We start from the raw sequence: 26787 nt of genomic DNA, 5'->3' as shown, positions 1-26787 counted from the left end.
CATCAAAGGGTATGGGGAGAAGGCAGGGGAGAGAGGATGATTGGATGAATTGGGTCAGCCCATGACTGAATGGCAGAGCAGACTCGATGGGCCAAGTGGCCTGCTTCTTATGGTCTTATACCCTACACTCCCTAATAGCAAAGGAATAGTATTAATGGAACAGTTGGTGTAACATTCAAAAGGCCTTTGAAATCAGCACCAAGAAGTTTTGAATCATGTCTATATGCAGTCAGTAGCCATGGTTCAACTGTTAATTGTGCTCAGTGACTGATCTCCCATAACAACTAGCAGTAACTTTGATGGGTGCGATTTTCCTCTGACATCCCCAGCATTCAGCACTTTTCAGTGTAACGCTACAACATGGATTGCCAGCAAGAGTCAACAGGCAACTAAAAGGAATAAGGAAAAGCAAGGAAAATGAAAACTATACATTGTTTCACTTGTAAAACTTAATACCATTACCTGCTCATTATCACATTCTTCTGCAGCAGTATTTTTTGATTCAACTTCATTTAGGTCCTCTGATTTGCGTTTGTTTGCTCTGGAACAAAACAATATCAAAAACTCATGCTTAGAACATCTCCCATTTATGCAATCCATTTGGTACATTGGCTAATGGAATATAGTTTTGCAGGTTTGAGTTTAACTGGCATTAAACCAAGTGTCTTGCAAAGATATTTCAGCAGGACATGGGTCTGGAGTTGTATATATCACATCGGGCTAGGATATTAACTTTCCTGAAGGGCACTGGGTAACAAGATTGTTTTAAAAATAAACTGGTAGCTTCATAGACACCAGTATTAATGCTAGCTTTGTGAAATTTCAGATTCTCATTAAAATGATTTAAATATTTCCCACCTGTAGTGTTAAATTTATGATTTAGCTTACTAGCCCAGTAACAAGAGCCATCTCAGGAGCAATTAATTCATCCTGTTGCCCCTTAATAGGAACCCCTGTAACTTTAAATATGCCAAAATCAGATTTTTCCCTTAAAGATCAAATAGAACTAAATGTAATCCCATTTTTCTAACACTGACACTTTCCAGCATAGCATGGTACTCTTGAATGTTTCCATGCACAACATCAAGTATTCTCACAGCAGCACTATACTTATTCCAATTCTTGTACAGATAACAGACTGGCATTCCTAAAATTGGATAGCTCAGAATCAGAATCAGGTTTATTATCGCCAGTACGTGTCGTGAAATTTGTTAACTTAGCAGCTGCAGTCCAATGTAACACATAATCTAGCAGAGAAAGAAAAAAAATAATAAACAAGTAAATCAATTACATATATTGAATAGATTTTTTAAAAAGTGCAAACACTGAAATACTGTATATTTTTAAAAAAGTGAGGTCGTGTCCAAAGATTCAGCGCCCATTTAGGAATCAGATGGCAGAGGGGAAGAAGCTGTTCCGGAATTACTGAGTGTATGCCTTCAGGCTTCTGTACCTCCTTCCTGATGGCAACAGTGAGAAAAGGGCATGCCCTGGGTGCTGGAGGTCCTTAATAATAGATGCTGCCTTTCTGAGACACCACTCCCTAAAGATGTCCTGGGTACTTTGTAGGCTAGTACCCAAGATGGAGCTGACTAGGTTTACAACTTCCTGCAGCTTCTTTCGGTCCTGTGCAGTAGCCCCTCCATACCAGCGATGCAGCCTGTCGGAATGCTCTCCACAGTACAACTATAGAAGTTTTTCAGTGTATTTGTTGACATGCCAAATATCTTCAAACTCCTAAGTATAGCCGCTGCCTCGCCTTCTTTATAACTACATCGATATATTGGGACCAGGTCAGATCCTCAAAACTGCTCACTCTCTCCACTTCTGATATCTCTATAAAGATTGGTATGTGTTCCTTCATCTTACCCTTCCTGAAGTCCACAATCAGCTCTTTCGTCTTACTGATGTTGAGTGCCAGATTGTTGCTGCGACACCACTCCACTAGTCGTCATACAGCACTCCTGTACGCCCTCTCGTCACCCCCTGAGATTCTACCACCAATGGTTGTATCGTCAGCAAATTTAAACATGGTATTTGAGCTATGCCTAGCCACACAGTCATGTGTACATAGAGAGCAGAGCAGTGGGTTAAGCACACATCCCTGAGGTGTGCCAATGTTGATCGTCAGCAAGGAGGATATGTTATCACCAATCCGCACAGATTGTGGTCTTCTGGTTAGGAAGTCGAGGATCCAATTGCAGAGGGATGTACAGAGGCCTAGGTTCTGCAATTTCTCAATCAGGATTGTGGGAATGATAGTATTAAATGCTGAGCTAGAGTTGACGAACAGCAACAGTAGGTGTTCGTGTTGTCCAGGTGGTCTAAAGCCGTGTGGAGAGCCACTGAGATTGCGTCTGCCATTGACCTGTTGTGGCATTAGGCAAAGTGCAATGGATCCAGGTCCTTGCTGAGGCAGGAGTTCAGCCGAGTCATGACCAATCTCTCAAAGCATTTCATGTAGATGTGAGTGCTACCGGGCGATAGTCATTAAGGCAGCTCACATTATTCTTCTTAGGCACTGATATAGTTGTTGCCTTTTTGAAGCAAGTGGGAACTTCTGCCCCTAGCAGTGAGAGGTTGAAAATGTCCTTGAATACTCCTGCTAGTTGGTTGGCACAGGTTTTCAGAGCCTTACCAGGTACTCCATCGGGACCTTCCACCTTGCAAGGGTTCACTCTTTTTTAAAAACAGCCTGACATTGGCGTCTGAGACAGAGATCAAGGTGACTTGGTCTCATAAGTTACTATTACCGTGGCAAACAATCACTTATCAATAGTGATTGAAAGCCAGTTTTTACTTGACTCATTTTGGGGCAATTCAGATATTATGATTGTTTAGCAGAGAAGACACTTTGTACAAGTTAATAAAACACTTTGGAAGGTGCATCAACATTTGTACTCTACGATCAACTAAAACAAGGTTAACAATCACAATAATACCTACACATTCATATTTGCCAATTGGCACCCACATTTTATTATTAATCTGTCCTCCCACTCCCCTCAACCTATGGACTCTTGCATTTACAACCAAATGCAATATATCAGTACACCATGCACAAGACCCCCTTTGCAAAAGCCACATCTTTCACAAAAACATAGAAAACCTACAGCATAATACAGGCTCTTCGACCCACAAAGCTGTGCTGAAAATGTCCTTACCTTAGAAATTACCAAGGTTTACCCAAAGCCTTCTATTTTTCTGAGCTTGTCCACGAGTCTCTTAAAAGACCCTATTATATTGGCCTCCATCACTGTCGTCAGCAGCCCATTCCACGTACTCATCACTCTCTATGTAAAAAAACTTACCCGACATCTCCTCTGTACTTACTTCCAAGCACCTTAAAACTGTGCCCTCTCGTGCCAGCCATTTCAGCCCTGGAAAAAAGCCTCTGACTATCCACACAATCAATGCCTCTCATCATCTTATACACCTCTATCAGGTCACCTCTCATCTTCTGTCGCTCCAAGGATAAAAGGCCAAATTCACTCAACCTATTCTCATAATGCATGCTCCCCAATCCAGGCAACATCCTTGTAAGTCTCATCTGCACCCTTTCTATGGTTTCCACATCCTTCCTATAGTGAGGCGACCAGAACTAAGCACAGTACTCCAAGTGGGGAATGACCAGGGTCCTATATAGCTGCAACATTACCTCTCGGCTCCTAAACTCAATCCCACGATTGATGAAGGCCAATGCACCGTATGCTTTTTTTTTGTGTGTGCCTGCATGCGTGCGAGTCTGTGCATCTGCGTGCGTGCATCCATGATGATGGATTTTTCATGGCTTTTTCCAAGGCGGGGGGGTGGTGGGGAGGAGGCAGGCAGACACACACACACACACACACACACACACACAGTGTGGCGCGCCACTCCTCACACAGACATTTTCGCAGTATTTTCACTTTGTTTTACAAGGTCGAGTTGCCATCTCAACACTCAACCCAGCACAGATGGAGAGCATGCTCGGGGGCAGACCCGATGTTGTTGCGCCACCGGCCGGCCCCCATATGCTTTCTTAACCACAGAGTCAACCAGCACAGCAGCTTTGAGTGTCTTATGGACTCGGGCCTCAAAATCCCTCTGATCCTCCACACTGCCAAGAGTCTTACCATTAATACTACATATTCCGTCATCATATTTGACCTACCAAAATGAACCACCTCACACTTATATGGGTTGAACTCCACCTGCCATTTCTCAGCCTAGTTTTGCATCCTATCCATGTCCCGCTGTAACCTCTGACAGCCCTCCAGACTAGCCACAACACCCCTAACCTTTGTGTCATCAGAAAATTTACTAACCCATCCCTTCACTTCCTCATCCAGGTCATTTATAAAAATCACGAAGAGTAGGAGTCCCAGAACAGATCCCTGAGGCACACCACTGGTCACCGACCTCCATGCAGAATATGACCCGTCTACAACCATTTTTTGCCTTCTGTGGGCAAGCCAGTTCTGGATCCACAAAGCAATGTCCCCTTGGATCCCATGTCTCCTTACTTTCTCAATAAGCCTTGCATGGGGTACCTTGTCAAATGCCTTGCTGAAATCCATATACACTACATCTACTGCTCTACCTTCATCAATGTGTTTAGTCACATCATCAAAAAATTCAATCTGCCTTTTACAAAGCAATGCTGGCTATTCCTAATCATATTACATCTCTCCAAATGTTCATAACTCCTGCCTCTCAGGATCTTCTCAATCAACTTACCAACCACTGAAGTAAGACTCACTGGTCTATAATTTTCTGGACTAACTCTACTTCCTTTTTTTGAATAATGGAACAACATCTGCAACCATCCAATCCTCTGGAACCTCTCTCGTCCCCATTGATCATGCAAAGATCATCGCCAGAGTCTCAGCAATCTCCTCCTTCACCTCCCACAGTGGCCTGGGGTACATCTCGTCTGGTGCCAGTGACTTATCCAACTTGATGCTTTCCAAAAGCTCCAGCACATCCTCTTTCCTAATATCTACATGCTTAAGCTTTTGAGTCTGCTGTAAGTCATCCCTACAATCGCCAAGATCCTTTTCCGTAGTGAATACTGAAGCACAGTACCCATTAAGTACCTCTGCTATCTCCTCCAGTTCCATACACACTCTTCCACTGTCACACTTGATTGGTCCTATTCTCTCACATCTTATCCTCTTGCTCTGCACATACTCATAGAAGGCCTACGGGTTTTCCTTAATCCTGTCCACCAAGGCCTTCTCATGGCCCCTTCTGGCTCTCCTAATTTCTCTCTTAAGCTCCTTCCTGCTAGCCTTATAATCTTCCAGATCTCTATCATTACCTAGTTTTTCGTACCTTCCGTAAGCTCTTTTCTTTTTGACTAGATTTACAACAGCCTTTGTACACCACAGTTCCTGTACCCTACTATCCTTTCCATCTCATTGGAATGTACCTATGCAGAACTCCACGCAAATATCCCCTGAACATTTTTACATTTCTACCATACAGTTCCCTGAGAACATCTGTTCCCAATTTATGCTTCCAAATTCTTGCCTGATAGCCTCATATTTCCCCTTATTCCAATTAAACACTTTCCTAACTTGTCTGTTCCTATCCCTCTTCAACGCTACGGTAAAGGAGATAGAATTGTGATCATTATCTCCGAAATGCTCTCCCACTGAGAGATCTGACAGCTGACCAGGTTCATTTCCCAATACCAGGTCAAGTACAGCCTCTCCTCTTGTAGGCTTATCTACATATTGTGTCAAGAAACCTTCTTGAACACACCTAACAAACTCCACCCATCTAAACCCCTTGCTCTCGGGACATGCCAATCGATACCCGGGAAATTAAAATCTCCCATCACAACAACCTTATTATTACACCTTTCCAGAATCTATCTCCCTATCTGCTCCTCAATGTCCCTGTTACTGTTGGGCAGTCTATGAAAAACACTCAGTAGAGTTATTGATCCTTTCCTGTTCCTAGCTTCCACCCACAGAGACTCAGTAGACAACCCCTCCATGTCTTCCTCCTCTTCTGCAGCTGTGACACTATCTCTGATCAACAGTGCCACGCCCCCACCTCTTTTGCCTCCCTCCCTGTCCTTTCTGAAACATCTAAAGCTTGACACTTGAAGTAACTATTCCTGCCCCTGAGCCATCCAAGTCTCTGGAATGACCACAACATCATAGCTCCAAGTGCTGATCCACACTCCAGTCTATGTCACTTTGTTCCTAATACTCCTTGCATTAAAATAAGACACATCTCGAACCATCAGTCTGAGTGCGTCCCTTCTCTATCACCTGTCTATCCTCCCTCTCATACTGTCTCCAAGCTTAACCGCCTCTTCCTCCATCTCTTCAGTTTGGTTCCCACCCTCCCAGAGATTCATAGCAAAAGCTGCCAATGATTACAAAATAATAAGTTGATTAGATAATTGCAGACAAGTAAAACGCAGTCAGCAAATCTCTTCAGCTTCACTCTTTCCTTGTGTTACCTATTAGATCACAAGATATAGGGGCAGAAGTAGGCCGTTCAGACCATTGAGTCTGCTCCACCATTCAATCATGGGCTGATCCACTTCATCCAGTCATCCCCACTCCCTGGCCTTCTCCTCATGCCCTGGCTATTCAAGAACCTATCTATCTTTGCCTTAAATGCACCCAATGACTTGGTTTCTACAGCTGCTCGTGGCAACAAATTCCACAGATTTACCACCCTCTGACTATAGTAATTTCTCCACATCTCTATTCTAAATGGACGTCCTTCAATCCTGAAGTCGTACCCTCTTGTCCTAGACTCCCCTACCATGGGAAATAACTTTGCCATATCTAATCTGTTTGGGCCCTTTATCATTTGGAATGTTTCTATGAGAATCCCCCCTCATTCTCCTGAACTCCAGGGAATACAGCCCAAGAGCTGCCAGACGTTCCTCATACGGTAACCCTTTCATTCTTGGAATCATTCTCGTGAACCTTCTCCAATGTCAGTATATCCTTTCTAAAATAAGGAGCCCAAAACTGCACACAATACTCCAAGTGTGGTCTCAGGAGTACCTTATAGAGCCTCAACCTCACATTGCTGCACTTATATTCTATACCTCTAGAAATGAATGCCAACATTGCATTTGCCTTCTTCACAATTGACTCAACCTGGAGGTTAACCTCCAGGGTATCCTGCACAAGGACTCCCAAGTCCTTTTGCACCTCTGCATTTTGAATTCTGTCCCCACCTAAGTAATAGCCAGCCTGTTTATTTCTTCAACCAAAGTGCACAACCATACACTTTCCAACATTGTATATCATTTGCCACTTCTTTGTCCATTCCCCTAAACTATCTAAGTCTCTCTGCAGGCGCTCTGTTTCCTCAACACTACCCGCTCCTCCATCTATTTTTGTATTAATTGTCAAATTTAGACACAAATCCATTAATCCCATAGTCCAAATCATTGACATACATCATAAAAAGCAGAGGTCCCAATACTGACCCCTGTGGAACTCCACTGGTAACCAGCAGCCAGCCAGAATAGGATCCCGTTATTCCCACTCTCTGTTTACTACCAATCAGCCAATGCTCCACGCATGCTAGTAACTCCCCTGTAGTTCCATGGGCTTTTATCTTGCTAAGCAGCCTCATGTGCAGCACCTTGTCAAAGGCCTTCTGGGAATCCAAGTACAGCATATCTATTGTATCTTAGTCTACCCTGCTTGCAATTTCCTCAAAAAATTGCAGGAGGTTAGTCAGGCAGGATTTTCCTTTCAGGAAACCACGCTGGCTTTGTCCCATCTTGCCATGTGCCTTCAGGTATTCCGTAATCTCATCCCTAACAATAGATTCCAACAACTTCCCAACCTCTGATGTCAGGATAACAGGTCTATAGTTTCCTTTCTGCTGTCCACAACTCTTCTTAAATAGCAGTTGTCCAGTCTACCAGTACAATGCCAGAATCTATCGATTCTTGAAAGGTCATTGTTAATGCCTCCGCAATCTCTCCAGGTACTTCAGAACCTGAAGGTGCATTCTATCAGGTCCAGGAGATTTATCCACCCTCAGACCATTAAGCTTCTTGAGCACCTTCTCATTCGTAATTTTCACTGCACATACTTCAGCTCCCTGACACTCTTGAATGTCCGGTATACTGCAGATGTCTTCCACTGTGAAGACTGATGCAAAATACGCATTCAATTCCTCTACTATCTCTGCATCTCCCATTACAATATCTCCAGCGTCATTTTCTACCCTCGACTCTCTTTTACCCTTTATATACTTAAAAGAGCTTTTAGTATCTTCTTTGATATTAGTCACCAGCTTCCTTTCATAATTCATCTTTTCCTTCCTAATGATCTTCTTAGTTTCCTTCTGCAAGTTTTTAAAAGTTTCTCAATCCCCTATCTTCCCTTCTCGTTCTGGCTTAGTTTCATGCCCTCTCTTTTGCTTCGACTCTGACTTCACTTGTCAGCCACGGTAGTCCTTCTTCCCTTTGAAAATGTCTTCTTATTTGGAATATATCTGTCTTGCACTTTCCTCATTTTTCGCAGAAACTCCAGCCACTGCTGCTCTGCTGTCCTTCCTGCTAGTGTCCCTTTCCAGTCAATCTTGGCCAGTTCCCCTGTCATGCCATTGTAATTTCCTTTATTCCACTGAAATACCGACACATTGGAATTTAGTTTCTCCTTCTCAAATTTCAAAGTGAACTTGATCATATTGTGATCACTGTTCCCTAAGGGTTCCTTAACCATAAGCTCTCTTATCACCTCCAGATCATTGCACAACACCCAATTCAGCACAGCTGATCCCCTAGTGGGCTCAACAAAAAGCTGTTCTAAAAAGCCATCCTTCAGACATTCTACAAGTTCTCTCGAGGTCCAGTACTGGCCTGGTTTTCCCAATCCACTTTGTTAAAATCCCCAACGATTACCATGACATTGCCCTTCTGACATGCCTTTTCTATCTTCTGCTGTAATTGTAATCCACATCCCAGTTGCTGTTTGGAGGCCTGTATATAACTGCCATTAGAGTCCTTTTACCCTTGCCATTTCTGAACTCAACCCATAGAGACTCTACACTTTCCGATCCTATGTCATTCCTTTTTAATGATTTAATATTATTTCCTTATACACAGAGCTACACTACCCCCTCTGCTTACTAACCTATCTTTCCAATACACCATATATCCTTGGACATTCCACTCCCAATGGCAGCCATCCTTTAGCCAAGTTTCAGAGATGGCCACAATGTCATACTTGCTAATCTGTAGCTGAATTTCAAGATCATTCATTTTATTTCTTATGCTGTGTGCATTCCAATACAACACTCTCAGTCCAGTATTTGTTGCTTTCTGTTTAAGTGCATCACATCTCTATTGCCCTGTAACTCATCCCACTGGCTATGATTATGCCTCATCTCCTGCCTCTCCTTTCTATCATCTCTGTTGCATGCTATCTTTGATTTATTTCTGTTTTCCCCTTCCTCAACCCTATCACTCCAGTTCCCATCCCCCTACCAAATTAGTTTAAACCCTCCCTAACAGCTCTAGTAAACCTGCCTGCTAGGATACTGGACCCCTTTGGGTTCAAGTGTAACCCGTCCTTTTTGTACAGGTTGTACCTCCCCCAGAAGATGCCCCAATGATCCAGGAACCTGAAGCCCTGCCCCCTACACGTCTCTCAGCCACGCATAATATGCCTGTGATTGATCAACCAGGAAGAGATAGAACACTCACACTTTAGCAAACATGGATATAATTGTAGCTTGTTGCTTTGCTGAGTTCCTAGTGATCCTTGGACTTCCCAATAATCCTAGAATAGACCATACAGAAATTGTTAAATTCAAAAACAGCAAGATCTGGAGAAACTGCAAATGATGGAATCTGGTAAGCCCATTGAAATTTTGGCATAAAAGGTAGACAGAAGGACATCTAAACTGGAATTATTTTAATATGGAAAATCTAGCACAAGGTCCCACAAATAGGTTTTTGGAAGACTCATGAAGTATTCGACACCCACAGCAACAGAAAATGAACCATCACCCAGTACAAAGAGGCAACACAAAAAACCAGCACAGGTTAGTGAACTCAAACTTACGTTTGTTGTCTCCATTGGATTTACTCAGTCGCTTTCCACGACCCTTTGCTGCAGGAAAAACCACCGCATCTGTTTCCATATTGCTCTCCTCTTGGCCATTTGGCTCATCAGGAGCACCGTTATCACTGTCCTTGGCTCCATTTTCTGTGCAACCATTTGAATTAATACCAAGCTCGGAATCTCCATTCCCCATCGAAAGCTCCTGGCTGAGCAATGCTTTCACTTTGGCTAGATAACCCTCCTGGGAAGAAAAATAATTTGCATCAGGGTAAATCTGTCACGTAAGCAGAAAGCAATGATAGATTACTTCTAATTAAGTGAGATGAACAAGTCCAAATGTCAATCCAACTCAGACTACTTTATTTTTATTGAGATACAGCGTAGAATAGGCCCTTCAAGCCACGCTGCCCAGCAATCCCCAATTTAATCATGGGTCAGCTTACAATGAACAATTAACCTACCAACCAGTATGCCTTTGGACTGTGGGAGGAAACCAGAGAACCTAGTGGAAACCCATGTGGTCACGGGTAGAACATCCAAGCCCCTTGCAGGCAGTGGTGGGAATTGAACCTGGGTAGCCTGTACTGTAAAGTGTTCTACTAAACACTATGCTAACAAAGACCCTAAACCTCATTGCCAAGAGCAAACCTATCATCTACTGTAATTATCTCACCACGGCTCACAAATGTGTGACCTTTCTCTGAAAAAAAACACAAGCAAATGGGACCACCACTTGCAGATTCCCTTACCTCACACAGAATAATGTTGTGGTAGTGTAATGTCATTCCTTCAAAAACTCAGAACTCACTAGCTAACAGCATATAACCATATAACAATTACAGCACGGAAACAGGCCATCTCGGCCCTTCTAGTCCGTGCCGAACTCTTACTCTCACCGAGTCCCACCAACATCTTGGAAGTATCTTCAGTACACGTGTTTAATGATTCAAAATGATGGCTCAACTACCACCATCTCAAATGGTATTTAGGAATTGATAATGCTCTTGCCAGTAATGCACTCAGACCCTTAATCTTACAGAAACGAAGTGTGGTATCACAATCAGCAATCGTGTAAACTTACATTTCCTATTGCTGAGGACAAGGAACCACTTTTTGCAAGAACAGCAAGTGAAGAGGCTCACCTAGACAATAAACTGACAGGTTCCACAGTCTGAAATCACCCAATTTCAATATTTCTTGGGTTACTAAACCTGCAAGCTATATGTTAAGGCCACATATCAAATTGTGGGTCAAGGGTAGCATGCTTCCCTACGCATCCAGCCCCCGACATACAATTCTAAAAGACAAGACACGCTCTCCATGACCTTATTTAACCCGACTTCTTTACCAACTTACTTCAGAGAGCTCTTCTTTTTGAAATTTTGTTTCCAGCTCACTGAGGTCATCTTGTGCACCTGATTGTAAGAAGCCATGCAGCAAACTCAGCTTTTCTTTCACACATTCCTGAAAGAGAATTATTATTTTTTTTAAATTTTGTGCTTTGATGACCATTAAAACATGGAAATAAAAACATTACAAAGGAGGAAACAGAATATAGCAAGAAATAAAAAAACAAATAAACTCTTCTCAGCCATCCAGTCAGGTACAGGTATCGATCTTAACCGATGTTTAAAATCATCCCTGATGAAGATGGCAGAGTTTGTCATCGTAACTATGCACTAGGGAAATTCTAGGCAGTCTCGAGAGTAGATTACATAATCGGCACAACATTGTGGGCCAAAGGGCCTGTAATGTGCCGTAAGTTTCTACGTTCTATATGTTCTATGTAACATCGGTTAAAATCGATACCTGTACCTGGCTGGAAGTCCAAGAGTTTATGTGTCATAAAGGTCAGGAAAGTACAAGATCCTTTTTTCAAAAAAAGAAACCTTTACATTTTTTGCACCAAAAACTTGAAACAGATTTGATTTACTAATACTTCTTAAATAATGTAATCAATTTAATACAGAACTGTAACAGCAAAGCAAGACACCCCAAGAGTGCAAAAACAATGCATTTCCCTTCAGAAAAGAGGTCAAAAGGTACCAAAGAGCGAAACAGCATGGTGGCAAGCTCATACTGTAAAGAGAAAGAACTCAATACTTAAAATTCTGAGGTAATAATAATTTGCAGAAGCCGATAGAGGTCCTGCAATACCATAAAATGCAACTGATTGATCACTCTCATCACAGGCAACCAGTATTCAAATTTTATCCATCTGCTCAAATTTTGATTGGTGGATTACTACTGATAAGGATCTTTTAAAACCATTAAAATACAGATTAGAAGACAATACTTAATATTTCAACATACCTTCTCTGTGAGGCCAACTTTATCCTCAAGTGCTTGAAGCCTGAAAAAAAAGGGTCAACGATCAAAGAACATCAGACATATAAAGTAACTGTACCCTCAACATTTAGCAGGATTACTCTCCAATCTTGCCAATCACAGATTTACACCATATTACATAATACACTGAAGGATCTAATGTAGTTTCAGAGGGAACAAGAAAGGTGTTAAAACTTGGACAAGCCATTTAAGCACAACTCTATATTCCCCCCCCCCCACCCTTTCTTGTTACACAGTTCATTGTCCCTAGAAATTTGTTATAATCTATGTAATTTTCAAACTGTCTTTGTAACTAGACTCCAGCAAATAGAAACAGCTCCAAAATGGGAAGCAACTACAGTGCACGTACATTACATATTTTCAAAAAATATTCAGGTGCAAGAACTTACAGTGGAAACAACGGCTTGGAATGAAGAAAAGAATGAATCATTCAATGCCGAGTCTCTTCCCATTCAATAGGTCATGGATATTTCAAACATGCTATTGCCCTACCCCTTCTACAAAAAAAATAAAACATGTCTAAGATTTAAAAGTTTCTAGGGAGCCAGGTAGGGAGTTGAAGAAACATCACCCAGTTTCACCAGTGATTGGTAAGGCTCCAATTCAGCTTATAGTCTGAATTCTCAATCCAGAAGGAATGTTTATCTTATATCCAAGTGTTTATTTTTCAAGTATCCCAATCATCAGATTATAAATCAAATGGGAGATGGCTTGAACAGCACATATTGTAACAATTTTCCATCACAACCACATCACATGATAGCATGATAGTGGGAAATTCATTTGTTGAGTAATTCCCATACTCAGCAACAAGTGATGCAAAGTAAAAGAGAAATGTTGATAATAGCTAGTGGATCCAGCTATCTAGAGAGAGCAAGAGCTTGCAGATCAATGACTTTCCATCAGAACTAGGAAATAACATTAGAAGTCAAATTTATTTCAATTATAGAACAAAGGAAATATCTGTGAAAGGGCAGATCAGCTAAATGGAAGTGGTAAAGATTTCCTTATCACATGTGGGGCCGCTAAGAGTAACTAAAGATATGATAATTACCGTAGGTTTAGAAATCCAAATGAAAGAAATAAAAAGCCTGGAACCACCACAAAACTATTCAGTTGCTGGAAATCTGGAATGAAAATGCTGGAACTACTCAGTGGGCTGGATAGCAGGGAAAAGGATTCATAGAGCAATATTCAAAGGATTCAAAGTACATTTATTATCTATGTATGCAGTATACCACCCTGAGATTCATCTTCCCCACAGTCACGAAACAAAGAAAATCATGGAAGCTATTCAAAGAAAAAAAAAATCTTCTGTGCAAACGACAACTAGAAAGAACAGTAACGAGTGAAAACACAGAATATATGTATTTTTAAAAAACTTAAGAGTCCTTATTCAGGAGGTGACATGACAGGTTGGCAAGGCTTTTATTAGAACTGGCCTGTTCTTAACACTAAATGGAAAGGCTAGAAATCCAAATTAAATTCAAAGTCATTATCTGAGCCATAACATACCTAATCGGAAGATGTTATAAGGGCCTCTTACACTATTCCAATGAAGCACAATGTGGGATGAAGAATTAGATTAGATTCAACTTTATTGTCATTGTGCAGAGTACAGATACAAAGCCAATGAAATGCAGTTAGCATCGAACCAAAAATGCAAATAGTGTTATTTACAAAATAACTGCTAATAAAAAGTAAGTGCCACAAATATAAAAGTACTCAGACAGTACAATACGGATGCAATACTGCTTCGCACTGTGATGAGAGGTTCAGCAGGGTCACAGCCTCAGGGAAGAAGCTCTTCCTGTGCCTGCTGGTGCAGGAGCAGAGGCTCCTGTAGTGCCTACAGGATGGGAGGAGAGTAAAAAGTCCATGGTTAGGGTGAGATGCATCCTTGATAATGCTTTTCGCCCTGCCCAGGTGGCGTTTATGGTAGATGTTCTCAGTGGTGGGCAATTGGATGCCAATAATCCGCTGGAAAGTTTTCATCACATACTGGAGTGCTTTGCGGTCCGATACGGGACAATTGCTATACCACACTGAGATGCAGTTGGTGAGTATGCTCTCAGTGGTACAGCGGTAAAAGTCCGTCAGTATCCTGGGACAGAGGTGAGCTTTCTTGATGCTCCACAGGAAATAAAGGCACCATGTTGATCAGGATGGAGGAGTTCAGGGACCAGGTGAGATCCTCAGAAATGTGGACACCAAGGAATTTGAAGCTTGATACACGTTCCTATACAGCTCCATTGATGTAGATGAGGACGTGAGTGTGGCTCCTAACATGCCTGAAGTCCACAATGATCTCCTTGGTCCTCTGGGTATTAAGGGCCAGGCTGTTGTCGGCACACCACACGGCCAGGTGCTGGACCTCGTCCCTGTAGGCCATCTCGTCATTCCCTCTGATCAGGCCAACCACTGTGGTGTCATCTGCAAACTTGATTATGGAGTTAGAACCATGTACAGGAACGCAGTCACAGGTGAAAGGGGAGTGCAGAAGAGGGCTCAGCACACAGACTTGAGGCACGCCGGTGTTCAGGGTGAGAGTAGAGGAGGAGAGGTTGCCTAACTTAACTGATTGGGGTCTGTTCGTCAGAAAGTGGCAGTAACTGAAGCTTGGGATAATCCTTGCCATCGTCATCGTGGCTATCCCTCAAAGTCGAGGATGATGGTCTTCGTTCTGAAGTGGCCCACAGAGTGAAGACGCCTGTGCGTGTATTTGTTTAACGTGTATATAACGTGTACTTGATGTTGCACTCCAAGAAGCACACGATACTTCACATCTCAACCAACTGATTCCAATGGCATGGAAACCATGATGATTGGAGCTGATGGATTTGTTGCAGCCTTCATCCGCCTTCACAGCCGTTGAGTCTGAAGTAACTTCGTCCACCTGTTCCACCGTTGAGGTCTTGGTTGGATTGTTCTTTGTCAGGGACCTCACCCTCGACCTTACCACCATGGGTGACCCTACCAGGAGCAAAGCCCCAGACGGCATTGCTCTCGGGATCACAGGACCACACAAGCTTCTCCACCACGACAAGGTGACAATCTACGGAGAATCCTTGCATACCATAGGGGAGCTGGTGTGGTAAAACTACAGACTGGTGAGTCTCACGTCACTTGTGGGGAAATTGTTGGAGAAAATGCTTAGGGACAGGACACGAGCATTTGGAAACACTTAGCCCAATTAGGGAGAGCCAGCATGGCTTTGTGTGGGGCAGACTGCGTCTTACAAACTTGATTGAGATTTTTGGACAAGGTGATGAGAGATGATGAGGGTAGGGCAATGGGTGTAGCATACGTGAATTTTAGTAAGGTGTTTGACAAAGTTCCTTATCCAGAAGATTAACATGTATGAGATGTGAGGCAAATTGGCTATTTGGATTCAGAATTGGCTTCTGCATAGAAGACAGAGAGCAGTGGTTGAAGGGTCTTAAATGAGTTAGAGGTCTGCTATTAGTGTGTTCCACAGGGATCTGGTATTTGTGATGTATATAAATGACCTGGATGAAAATGCAGATGGGTGGGTTAGTAAATTTGCAGATGATAGCAAGACTGGTGGAGATGTGGATTGTGTAGAAGACTGGCAAAGAATACAGCATGATATAGATCAGTTACAGATAGACAGAGAAATGGTAGATGGAGTTTAGCCCAGATAAATGTGAGATGTTACAACATGGTAGGTCAAATGCAAGGAGACAGTACACTGTACTTAACAGTGTTGCTGAGCAGAGATCTTGGGATCCAAGTTCATAACTCCTTGAAAGTGGCTACACAGGTTGATAAGGTGTTTAAAAATGTTAATGGAATGCTTGCTTTTATTGGTCAAGACATTGAGTTCAAAAGTCAAGAGGTTATGTTGCAACTTTATAAAACTCTGGCCACATCTGGAGTATTACGTACAATTCCAGTCATCCCACTATAGGAAAGTTGTTGAGGCTTACGAGAGAGTACAGAAGAGGTTTACCAGGTTGCTGCCTGGATTAGAGAAGCTGGATAAACTTGGGTTGCTTTCTCTGGAGTGCCAGAGGCTGACAGGAGATCTGATAGAGGTTTACAAGATTATGAGAGGCATACATATAACAAACACAGAGTATGTTTCCCAGGGTTGAAGTGTCTAATACCAGAGGGTGAGAGGAGGGAGGTTCAAAAGGATGTGAGGGGCAAGTTTTTTTTTATTTAAACGCAGAGGTAAATGCCTGGAATGCACTGCCCAGTATGGTGTTAGAGGCAAATACATTAGAGGCTTTTAAGAGACGTTTGGATAGGCACATGGCATATACTTTTTTTAAGGGGAAAATAAAGTATATAAAGGGGAAAAGAGGATCAAGGGTAGATATAGGACCAATACAAAATGATGCTGGAGAATTGTAATGAGAGATGCAGAGATGACAGAGGAACTGAATGTGTACTTTCCATCAGTCTTCACAGTGGAAGATGTCTGCAGTATACCGGACATTCAAGAATGCCAGGGAAGTGAGGTTTGTGTAGTGAAAATTACGACTGAGAAGGTGCTCAGGAAGCGTAATGGTCTGAGGGTGGATAAATCTCCTGGACCTGATGGAATGCACCCTCGGGTTCTGAAGGAAGTAGCGGGAGCGGTTGCGGAGACGTTAACGATGATCCTTCAAGAATTGATAGATTCTGGCATTGTACCAGATGACCGGAAAATTGCAATGTTACTCTGCTATTTAAGAAGGGTGGGAGGCAGCAGAAAGGAAACTACAGACCTGTTGGCCTGACATCAGTGGTTGGGAAGTTGCTGGAACCGATTAGGGATGAGATTATGGAATACCTGGAGGCACATGACAAGATAGGCCAAAAGCCAGCACGGTTTCCTGAAAGGAAGATCCTGCCTGACAAACCTACTGCAATTCTTTGAGGTAATTACATGCAGGGTAGACAAAGGAGATGCAGTATATGTGCTGTACTTGAATTTTCAGAAGACATCGGACATGGTGCCGCACATGAGGCTGCTTAGCAAGGTAAGAGCCCATGGAATTACAGGGAAGTTACTAGCGTGGGTGGAACATTGGCTGGTCATCAGAAAACAGAGTGGGAATAAAGGGATCCTAATTGGGAGCGCTGCTTTTTATGATTTATGTCAATGATTTGGACTACGGTATTTAGGGATTTGTGGCTAAATTTGCCGATGATACAAAGATAGGTGGAGGAGCGGGTAGCGCTGAGAAAACAGACAGCCTGCATGGAGACCTAGACAGCTTAGAGGAATGGGCAAAGAGTGGCAAATGAACTACCATGTTGGAAAGTGTATGGTCATGCACTTTGATGGAAGAAATAAACGAGCAGACTATTATTTAGATGGAGAGAGATTTCAAAATGCAGAGATGCAAAGGGACTGGGAGTCCTTGTACAAGATACCCTAGAAGGTTAACATCCAGGTTGAGTCAGTTGTGAAGAAAGCGAATGCAATGTTGGCATTCAGTTCTAGAGGTATAGAACACAAGAACTGGGATGTGATGTTAAGGCTCTGTAAGGCACTCGTGAGACCACACTTGGAGTATTGTGTGCAGTTTTGAGCTCCTTATTTTAGAAGGGATATACTGACATTGGAGAGAGTTCAAAGATTCACGAGAATGTTTCCAAGAATGAGAGGGTTACCGTATGAGGAACTTCAGCAGCTCTTGGGCTGTATTCCCTGGAGTTCAGGCGAATGAGGGGGGGGATCTCATAGAAACATTCCAAATGTTAAAAGGCCTGAACAGATTAGATATGGCAAAATAATTTCCCATGATAGGAGATTCTAGGGCAAGAGGGCACGACTTCAAGATTGAAGGATGTCCGCTTAGAACTGAAATGTGGAGAAATTACTTTAGTCAGAGGGTAGTAAATCTGTGGAATTTGTTACCACGAGCGGCTGTGGAGGCCAAGTCATTGGGTGTATTTAAGGTAGAAATAGATAGGTTCTTGATTAGCCAGGGCATCAAAGGGTATAGGGTGAAGGCAGGGGAGTGGGGATGACTGGATGAAGAGGACCAGCCCATGATTGAATGGTGGAGCAGACTCAATGGGCCGAATGGCCTACTTCTGCTCCTAAATCTTATGGTCCTGTGGAAGTAAGGAAGATGGAGGGATAATGCTATGGTGTAGGTAGGAGGAACTAGTGTTTGGGTGTTTTTGATTTGCTTTTTAGATGGTTCACCAAAACACTATGGTCTGAATAACCTTTTCCTGTGCTATACTGTTCCATATTCTATGTGAAGACACCACTCAGCTTGCATTGGAGCTCTCCAAAATACATATATGAATGTATAACCAAACTGAAGGTAATACTGAACTGCTGCTTCAACTGAAACAAGTGTTTGGAAACCCAGTTTGTGGGAAGGATGGAAGCAAGAGGACAGATGATGCATTTCCTGAGGTTTCACTGGAAGCTTTCATGGGAAGAGGTAGGTGTTGACGTGGATGTGAAAATGAACAGGAAGCACCATTGTAAACGCCACTTTGCTGGATCAAATAACGACAGTACAGAAAGATTGTTACTTATCTTTTCACTCGTTTATTTCTTCACGCTCAGCCGGTGAGTGAACTTGGACCCGGCATCAGGAAGAGACCCTTTCTCATCTCCCCGGCGGTTCTACAAGTTCACTGCCCGATGTCAGAATTGTCAGAAGTTATAAGGCCACCAATACAAAAGAACAATCAGTTTGATAACCATTCCGGTCAAGTCAATAGACTATTGATTCAGAGAACAATCAGTTTGATAACTATTCCGGCCAAGTCAATGGACTATTGATACAAAAGTACAATCAATTTGATAGACTCTCCAGCCACCTTAATTAAAGAAAAGAATGTCCTACCTGGTTTGCTGGAGCCACAACTTAATTACAAAGACAAGAACATCTGACAAATTTATGCTTGAATTAAGAAAGGGATGCTCTGTCTAAATTCCATCAGGTACTGCTTTTTGTCAAAATCAAAAGGTGTGAAAAGCCCAGAGACATCTATGTGGATCTGGGCGAACTTCAATCATCTTGCTCCAAAGGAAGCAGCTGTGAAACATTATTCAAACACACTGCAGTCACAGACATAGTCAGTACTTAATCCATTGTTTACAGGAATCTGAGAATCCCCCATTCCCTTAAACTTTATCACAGTGAAATGCTTAAAGGTGAAAGGTGGAGAAGATGTGTCTGGTGGGATACAAGGTGAGAAAAGCAGGTACGGTAGTGTCACAGTTAGCATGTTACTACCAACCTTATAGGTTAAATTGCTCCCTCCACAACTGCTATATAGCCTGGTGAATATGTTGGACATTTAATGCCCATTTCCAGAACTTAAAAAAAACTTTAAGAACTCTGAAATGTTTTGCCATGATACAAGGAACAACAATACCAATATATATATGCTGGTCTGAAAGTTAGCTGTCAAAGTGTGCTCATCCCACACTTTTCTCAACAGACAGCACTTACACAACAATGAAGCTCTCAGTCTGTGATTATGTGGGTTGTTCAGACTGGCAGTCGGAAAATCTTTAGTCTGCACCCAGCATGCAGAAGTAGAAGTTTGAATCAGACGGATTGGTGCCAGTATATAAATCTGGCTAAATTCATTGGCTATGTGATATTTTTTGGTGCTTACATTATAACTTAACACTTTAACGTGTGAGCTGTGTTAAAGTGTTAAGTTATAAAGAAACAATAAAAAACAAAATAAATCGAACAGTTGAGAAAATATTTTAGATCAGCTAGATACTCAACTTGTTCACAAGCAATGATGTGTTTGAGCTGGTTTTAACTTGTGCACTGGATTTTCTGTGTCAAAACAGTGAGACATTTATTCAGTCTAATGCACATCAAAAATATATCCTTTCGCTAAATTTCTGTTTTTAGAAATAGACTCAGGGTGCAAACTTAGTGAAGCTAAATCCTGTGTTGAAACCACAAAAAGCAAACAATGGCGAACAAGAGAGAATAAACTGACTGACTACCATGTATTGGAATGAAAAAATAAACTTCCAGGATGATGGAATGTGCTAGAAAATGGGACTGTCTATAGCTTTTACATAGGCCCAGTGGATTAAATCGTTTGCTACACAATATTAATTCAGATTTTATTTTTGAAAGGGGAAATCCTTCAAAATATTATCAATTGAATCAACAATTAAAGTCAGTAACGCACCTATAGATTTTGTGGGATATGTGCACCAGCTTTTGTTTCAGTTCCAGTTGGATCTCCTCCCTCAACACCCCCACCCCCAAGTAAGCACTTTATTACTCTTGTTACCCATTTCCTCCCTGCTGTAACCCTCACAGTCACCTCTCTGGATTGAGGGATAGACAGACTCAACTGTCTGGTCTTTGCTTCTGCTCACCCTGCCTCCTGCAGGAACTCCATTCATTCTCCCCGTTCTTCCATCTCCATTAAATTTGCAACTCACAAAATGCTGGAGGAACTCAGCAGCCCAGGCAGCATCTATGGAAAAGAGCACAGTCGACATTTGGGGCCAAGACCCTTTGGAAAGACTGGATTTCCAGCATCTGCAGATTTTCTCGTTAGTAATTCCATTAAATTTGCTATGATGACTCGACTTTTCACACAGGAAACTGCAATGTCCTTCTTTCTCCTGAACCATGGCTATTGTTAACAGCACCTCACATTTCCCACTCCTCACACCCGCCTTGTACAAAGCTGCAGTAGAACTCCCATCTTCACTGAACTCCACCTCCTTCACATTCAACAGGTCATCAGTCACCATTTCCACCAAAAAAAAAGTCTTACTTGCCTTCCTAAACATTCTAAAGGGACCATACCCATTGAGAATCTGTGCTTTTCCATCCTCACCAACCACTGCCCTTCTTTTGGCAGTTTTCCATACACCCACCTTTCCTTCTGCTTTTTCCATCATCCAGGGACAATCCTTCCAAAAGCAGCATCAACTCACTTAATCTTTTTACTGTTTTCAGTGTGAAATGTGGTCTCTTATTGAGAAATCAAACACATATTGCGTGACTGCTTTGTGGAACATTCAGCCAGGCGGGACCTGCCAGCAAGCTACATCACAAGCTTTAGGACAGCAGCTCACCTTCAATTTTGGTTATTTGCAACCTACCATACCAGGTTATTTATCAAGTAGGGGCCATGGACAATTCTGATTTGATGGAGACAGATGTGAAAGCACAGCGGAACATCTGGAGAAATTTCTGAAATGCCAGTCCGCTGCCGCTCTTACTGTGCGATTGAGAATCTTCCGAGGGAAGGCCTCAAAATCCTCGGCTTTGCCTGCTGCTGGTGACCGAGATTGAGGTCGAATCGTTCGGAGAGAGATGGCGCTCGGTACTTGGTGTCGGAGAGCTGACCGGAGGCTCGAAGTTTTCCGACGACTCAGATTCGGACTGTGGTCGGGCATGGCAGGGAGAGTTTTCTTCCTTCTCCCGTCTGCTTGAGATGTGGGACATTTGAGAGACTTTGAATTTTTTTACTGTGCCATGGACTGTTCTTCATCAAGTTATGGCATTGCTGCACTGTTGTAACTATATGTTATAATTATGTGGTTTTGTTAGTTTTTTCAGTCTTGGTCTGTCCTGTGTTTTGTGATATCACACTGGAGGAAATATTGTATCATTTCTTAATGCATGCATTACTAAATGACAATAAAAGAGGACTGCGTGTCTTCATAATCTAAAAAAAAATTCTAGATAATTAATTTTGTGTTTTTGTACTGCTTGGTTTTCCCCCTTACCTATTAGCACCTGACCCATGAGGCATGTCCTACTTCTCTGCATATTGCAATGTTTATGTTCTTGCGCTCTGTCAACAATGTATAGCTTTTATCACCAGTCCTAAAACGTCCACGCTGCCTGACTTGCTGGGTTCCCCCAGCACTTTGTGCAGGTTGCTCAAGATTTCCAGCTCCTGTGTTTATAATCTTTTATACGTTCCTTTCTTCAGATTCTCTCTGACGGCCCCCTTTCAGTTCACTGACTGAATGACTGTTTATATTTATCCCCATGGCAACTTGAAATGTGGTAAAGAATGGGTTAAATTTGTTCCTCTTTATACGCTAAAATGAGCAGTACAAAATGGAAGTTAAGGCAAAATGGTGCGAGTATATTTTGAGAAAGTAGTAAGGGAACCAGTCCACAGCCATGTTTTGAGAACTTAGTGCAAGTATCAGTCTACAGCCTTGAGGGCAGATAATGGTGAAAAACATGTTTGTCTGGATGAGTACTGGGGTAAATGTTAGAGATCTTGAAGGGTAATTGAATGGGCAATTTCTTTATGCAAATAGGAATTTTCTGAGGCTGGGAGGTATGAATTGGAGATAAGAGACAGGGAGAGTAAGAGATAGAGCATGAGAAAAAGAGCTGTTGGGCACCTGTGGATCCCTCTGGCGGTATATTGTGTGGAGTGGCTTAGTGATTGGCTGATGTGTTATTTTGTCTCCCTTACTACTTTATTAGCCACTTTCTTTGAACTGGAACATCAACTCAATGTCTCTTTCCACTGATGTCTAACGTGCAGTGAAAGCTAGAACTTTCCTTTTATTTTGCATTTCCAGCATCTGTAGATCTTACATTACATTTTCAAAGCACCCTCATTATTTCACATGCCAATTTACTAATTAATTTCTGGGAAACATTTCCTAAAGCTCCACGTTGAGTTCACTACCAACACTTCATATATTGCTCCAGAATTACACACCTAATTCAAAATCCACGTGGTGCAATCACTTGTAAAAGACAATGATTTTGTGGCATCCACATGCACAATATAGTTCCATCAATTTTAAGTCACCTGTCCAAATTCAATAAAAATTTAGAATAAATATTTAAATTCAGAGGTTTTACTTGCATTATAGTAGGAAAAAAAGAGAAACTTAAAACACATCCACTGCCCAAATTATTTTTGACCTGCTTACTAAACTTTCCACTGAAGAGTCTAACAGTCAAATGAATACCTCTCTAATAGTATCAGAATACTACAATTTCCTCCTAACACTCACAATACAGCAGGCTGCCCGACCTGCTGAGTTCCTCCAGCGTATTGTGAGTGTTGCTTTAGCCCCAGCATCTGCAGAGTATTTTCTGTTTACAACTTCATCGTAATTTGTACATTGATAAATTAACCTATCATTCCTCTGCTTGCTACTGGTCCATCAAAAGCTTGTGTTTTAAATTCACCCACTTTGTGTCCAGGTCACTCCATGCACTCAGCATCCTTTACCATTGTAAGCATTTCAGAATTGTACATTAATTCAACATTGGCCTTGGTCACATTCTGACACCACCAAATCTTTCGAATTCCCTGCCTAATTCTCTCCAGACTCACGGACAGCTTTTGTCCCACTATTACATATTTATTTAGCAAAGTAGCCCTCCGAGTAGCAATCCCCCACCACCCCCATTTAACCCTAACCGAAGCACGGGACGATTTATAATGACCAGAATGTCTTTAGACTGTGGGAAGAAACTGGAACACCCATTCATTCCAAAGAGAGTACGTACAGAGACTCCTTACAGAGGACATGAGGATTGAACTCTGACACCCCAAGCTGTAAAAACATCATGTTAACCACCACGCCACCATGGTGCTCAAATTATTAAACTCATGAACAGACTTCTCATACACTATAAAATCAACTCCTGATCTCCCTATTTACCTCATCATGGTGTTTGCACTTAATTCTATATTTTGCATTCTGACTTTTTTTTATGTACTTATGTATGGAGAGCGCTGACTGGATAGCACTCAAACAGAAGGTCACAAGGAGAAATTGGACAAACTGACTGTTCTTTCTCTCCTTCCCATTCCCCCTTACCTCCCGCACCCCCCCCCCAAGGAAAGGTGGTCAAATTGCGATCTTATAGTGGTTTATACAATTATGAGAGACAATTGGTATAATAGATAGTTAGTCTTTTACCCTCAGAGTGTAAGAATCTAAAACTCGAGGGGATAGGTCTAAGGTGAGACAGCAAAGATTCAAAGGTGATCTGAGGGACTGGTGCAGTGGAGCCAACCGAGGAATGGTAGCGGCAGGTAAAATGACAATGTTTGGACAGGTACATGAATAAGGTTTGGAGGTATGGGTGCAGGTGGGGGGTGGGAACAGGCAAGTGGGATTAGTATCGATAGGGATTGTGGTCGACACGAAAAGTGGAGGTGAAGGGCCTATTCCCATGCTGCATCTGTCAATTTGCAACTTTTTACATCATTTACACCAGAAAAACAGAATTAATTTGCAGTTTCCTGTAGCATGGATCTTTGCAAGAGCTTTGTAATCAACTGTCATCAAGAATGCAAGATGGGAAAGCACATTGCACCAAAATGTAAAACTGACAGAAGAAACTGTATTCACAAACTTTGCAGTGCTGCACACCTTTAAAAATAAATCAAGGGAACAGATCTTTTTTTTAAAAGAGGCAAATTTAATAGGAGGCTGAACTGCATACATAGAGCAGTACAGTGCAAAAACAAGACTTTCAGCCCAACATGGATACGCCACTTATTTACGTCAATCTTGTTGCATTTCCTTCCACAAAATGCATTAGTACACAGCACTTCTAATAGCACCTTGCACCATGTAAGGACATGCTGAAAATTATTCACAGCCAGTAAATGTAGTTCTAAAGTGTGGTCACAGTTACCATGTAGGAAAGTAAAAGTGATGCTGTTCAGATATCTATACACAATATTCCCTTTAATATTAAATGAGGTGAAAATGGGCCTCGGGCCATTTCTTACAAAGTAAGGCCAAGTTTCTTTGACATACTGTATACCCAAGCAAGCAGATGGATCATCTTAAACACATCTCATTCAACAGGAAACTCAATGTCTCTGCAACAAATAATCTGCTGGAGAAAGTGAGGGAAAGGAATTTGACATTTCAGGTCAAACCCCTGCATCAGCACAGATGCCACAACCTGCTCAGGTCCCCCGCATTCAGTATCTACATTCCCATGTCCTCGATGTCACGGATCTGCACAGGAGCTAGTCTGGATTTCTGCCTTGTCTCCACAGTGGGATTTGAACTTATCTGAGTCATTCGTAAGTGTGACCCTCTGCAAAACCAAAATCCACCCTGGATATTTCAATCATTCACTTTCTCGTGTGAGGAATCAATAACCCGTGCCTGGGTGGCTCTCCCTCTGACTTTTAATTCAAAAGGCTCCCAATCTAAAAACAAAATTCACCCTGCACCCTAGAGAAAGTACAACACTCCCTTAAGTTTAAACCTCTGCACCTTGGGGCAAGAAGCCACACAGCCCCAGTAAAGGGGGGAGGGAGGAAAGGCCATTTCGACCCAGCAAACTATGGGCTCTTGCTGTGTACCAACTGGGAAAATGCGGGCTGCGGCTGCGAGCCCAGACATCCTTTGGCGACAGTGGAATGGCTTTGTGGTGGAGGGGCCGGGGAAGGCGCCACAGCAACACAACTACCCTTCCCTCTCCAACCCCCGCCCCCTCCCGAATTTGGCGCCAAAACGCTTCAGATCCATTGGGCTGGTAAATAAAGCGCCTGGTCTGTTATTAGTAACATAAACATGCCATAAATAGAGGGCAGGGGTGTCGATAAGCATCGGGCGGAGGGGGGGAGAAGAGTTTAACCCTCAGATCGGCAGCCGTGGCAACGGGCACGGTTAAACAAAAACCGGCGGGAGGCCTCAGGCCCCGGGGACTCCATCAGCTAGAACTCACCGCTTCTTGACGTCGTCGGGCAGGGGGCAGGAAGAGGATTTCCGGGTCCTGCCGGGCATGGTGGCGGTGGCGGTGTCGGTAGGGGGCCGGGGTGGTGCGGGGAGAAACCGCCGACACCCGCCGCTGGGCACAAACCGACCGGCAGGCAGGCAGGCGCGAGCGAGCGGGCGAGCGCGCGGGTTTGGCGCGCGAGCTCGGACCCGGCACCAAGGCGGCCGCACGGAGGGGTGTGACAGACAACCGACCTCCTCTAAACTGCACCAATCCTCATCGACAATCAGAGCGCTCTGTCTTACAACATCTCTATATATTGTACTACACAAAGAACACGAAAGATTATCTTAGTTTATGTCAAAATTGCAACCGTTTACAAATCTATTTCTTCTGTGCCCCCTCATCGTTCCGATTTAGTACATTCCGGACTATTAATCGGCAGACCCGCAAGTTAACGAAGGGGGGGAGAGGTTTACACTAATCAACAATGTTCACTAATCTATTCGTTTTATCGTTGGGAGTATAATTAGTTATTTTGTAAAATTCATATTAATATTAAATTTCTTGCGAAAACCACATAGGTTATAGCATAATATTTGACGGTTGGTGTTGTTGTTTGAGAGTTCCCCTTTTAAGAAATGGATTCGCTCACACAAAAGATGAATGGGACAGAAGAGGGAACGACCATGATATGGTGTAGAGGAGTCCTAATGTTAATATTTGTGTTAACTAGG

The 26787-nt window shown here is 42.6% G+C and overlaps 1 protein-coding gene across 1 annotated transcript in view; it reads right to left on the bottom strand.

Moving 5' to 3' along the window:
• The window catches only part of dnmt1 (DNA (cytosine-5-)-methyltransferase 1), a 72223-nt gene extending 45976 nt beyond the window's left edge, over positions 1-26247 (bottom strand). Inside the window, exons 1-6 of the mRNA XM_072248550.1 lie at positions 26060-26247; positions 12360-12399; positions 11403-11510; positions 10047-10287; positions 9686-9761; positions 463-541 (exon numbers count right to left, since the gene is read on the bottom strand). Coding sequence (XP_072104651.1) covers positions 463-541; positions 9686-9761; positions 10047-10287; positions 11403-11510; positions 12360-12399; positions 26060-26118 — 603 coding nt within the window. The 5' untranslated portion in view covers positions 26119-26247. The remainder of the gene's footprint in view (positions 1-462; positions 542-9685; positions 9762-10046; positions 10288-11402; positions 11511-12359; positions 12400-26059) is intronic.
• Positions 26248-26787: the final 540 nt, after the last annotated feature.

The sequence above is a fragment of the Mobula birostris genome, chromosome 32 (genome assembly GCF_030028105.1).
Source record: "Mobula birostris isolate sMobBir1 chromosome 32, sMobBir1.hap1, whole genome shotgun sequence".
NCBI classification, from domain to species: domain Eukaryota; kingdom Metazoa; phylum Chordata; class Chondrichthyes; order Myliobatiformes; family Myliobatidae; genus Mobula; species Mobula birostris.
The sequence above is the reverse complement of the archived record's forward strand: the minus strand, read 5'-3'. Positions and strand labels throughout refer to the sequence as shown.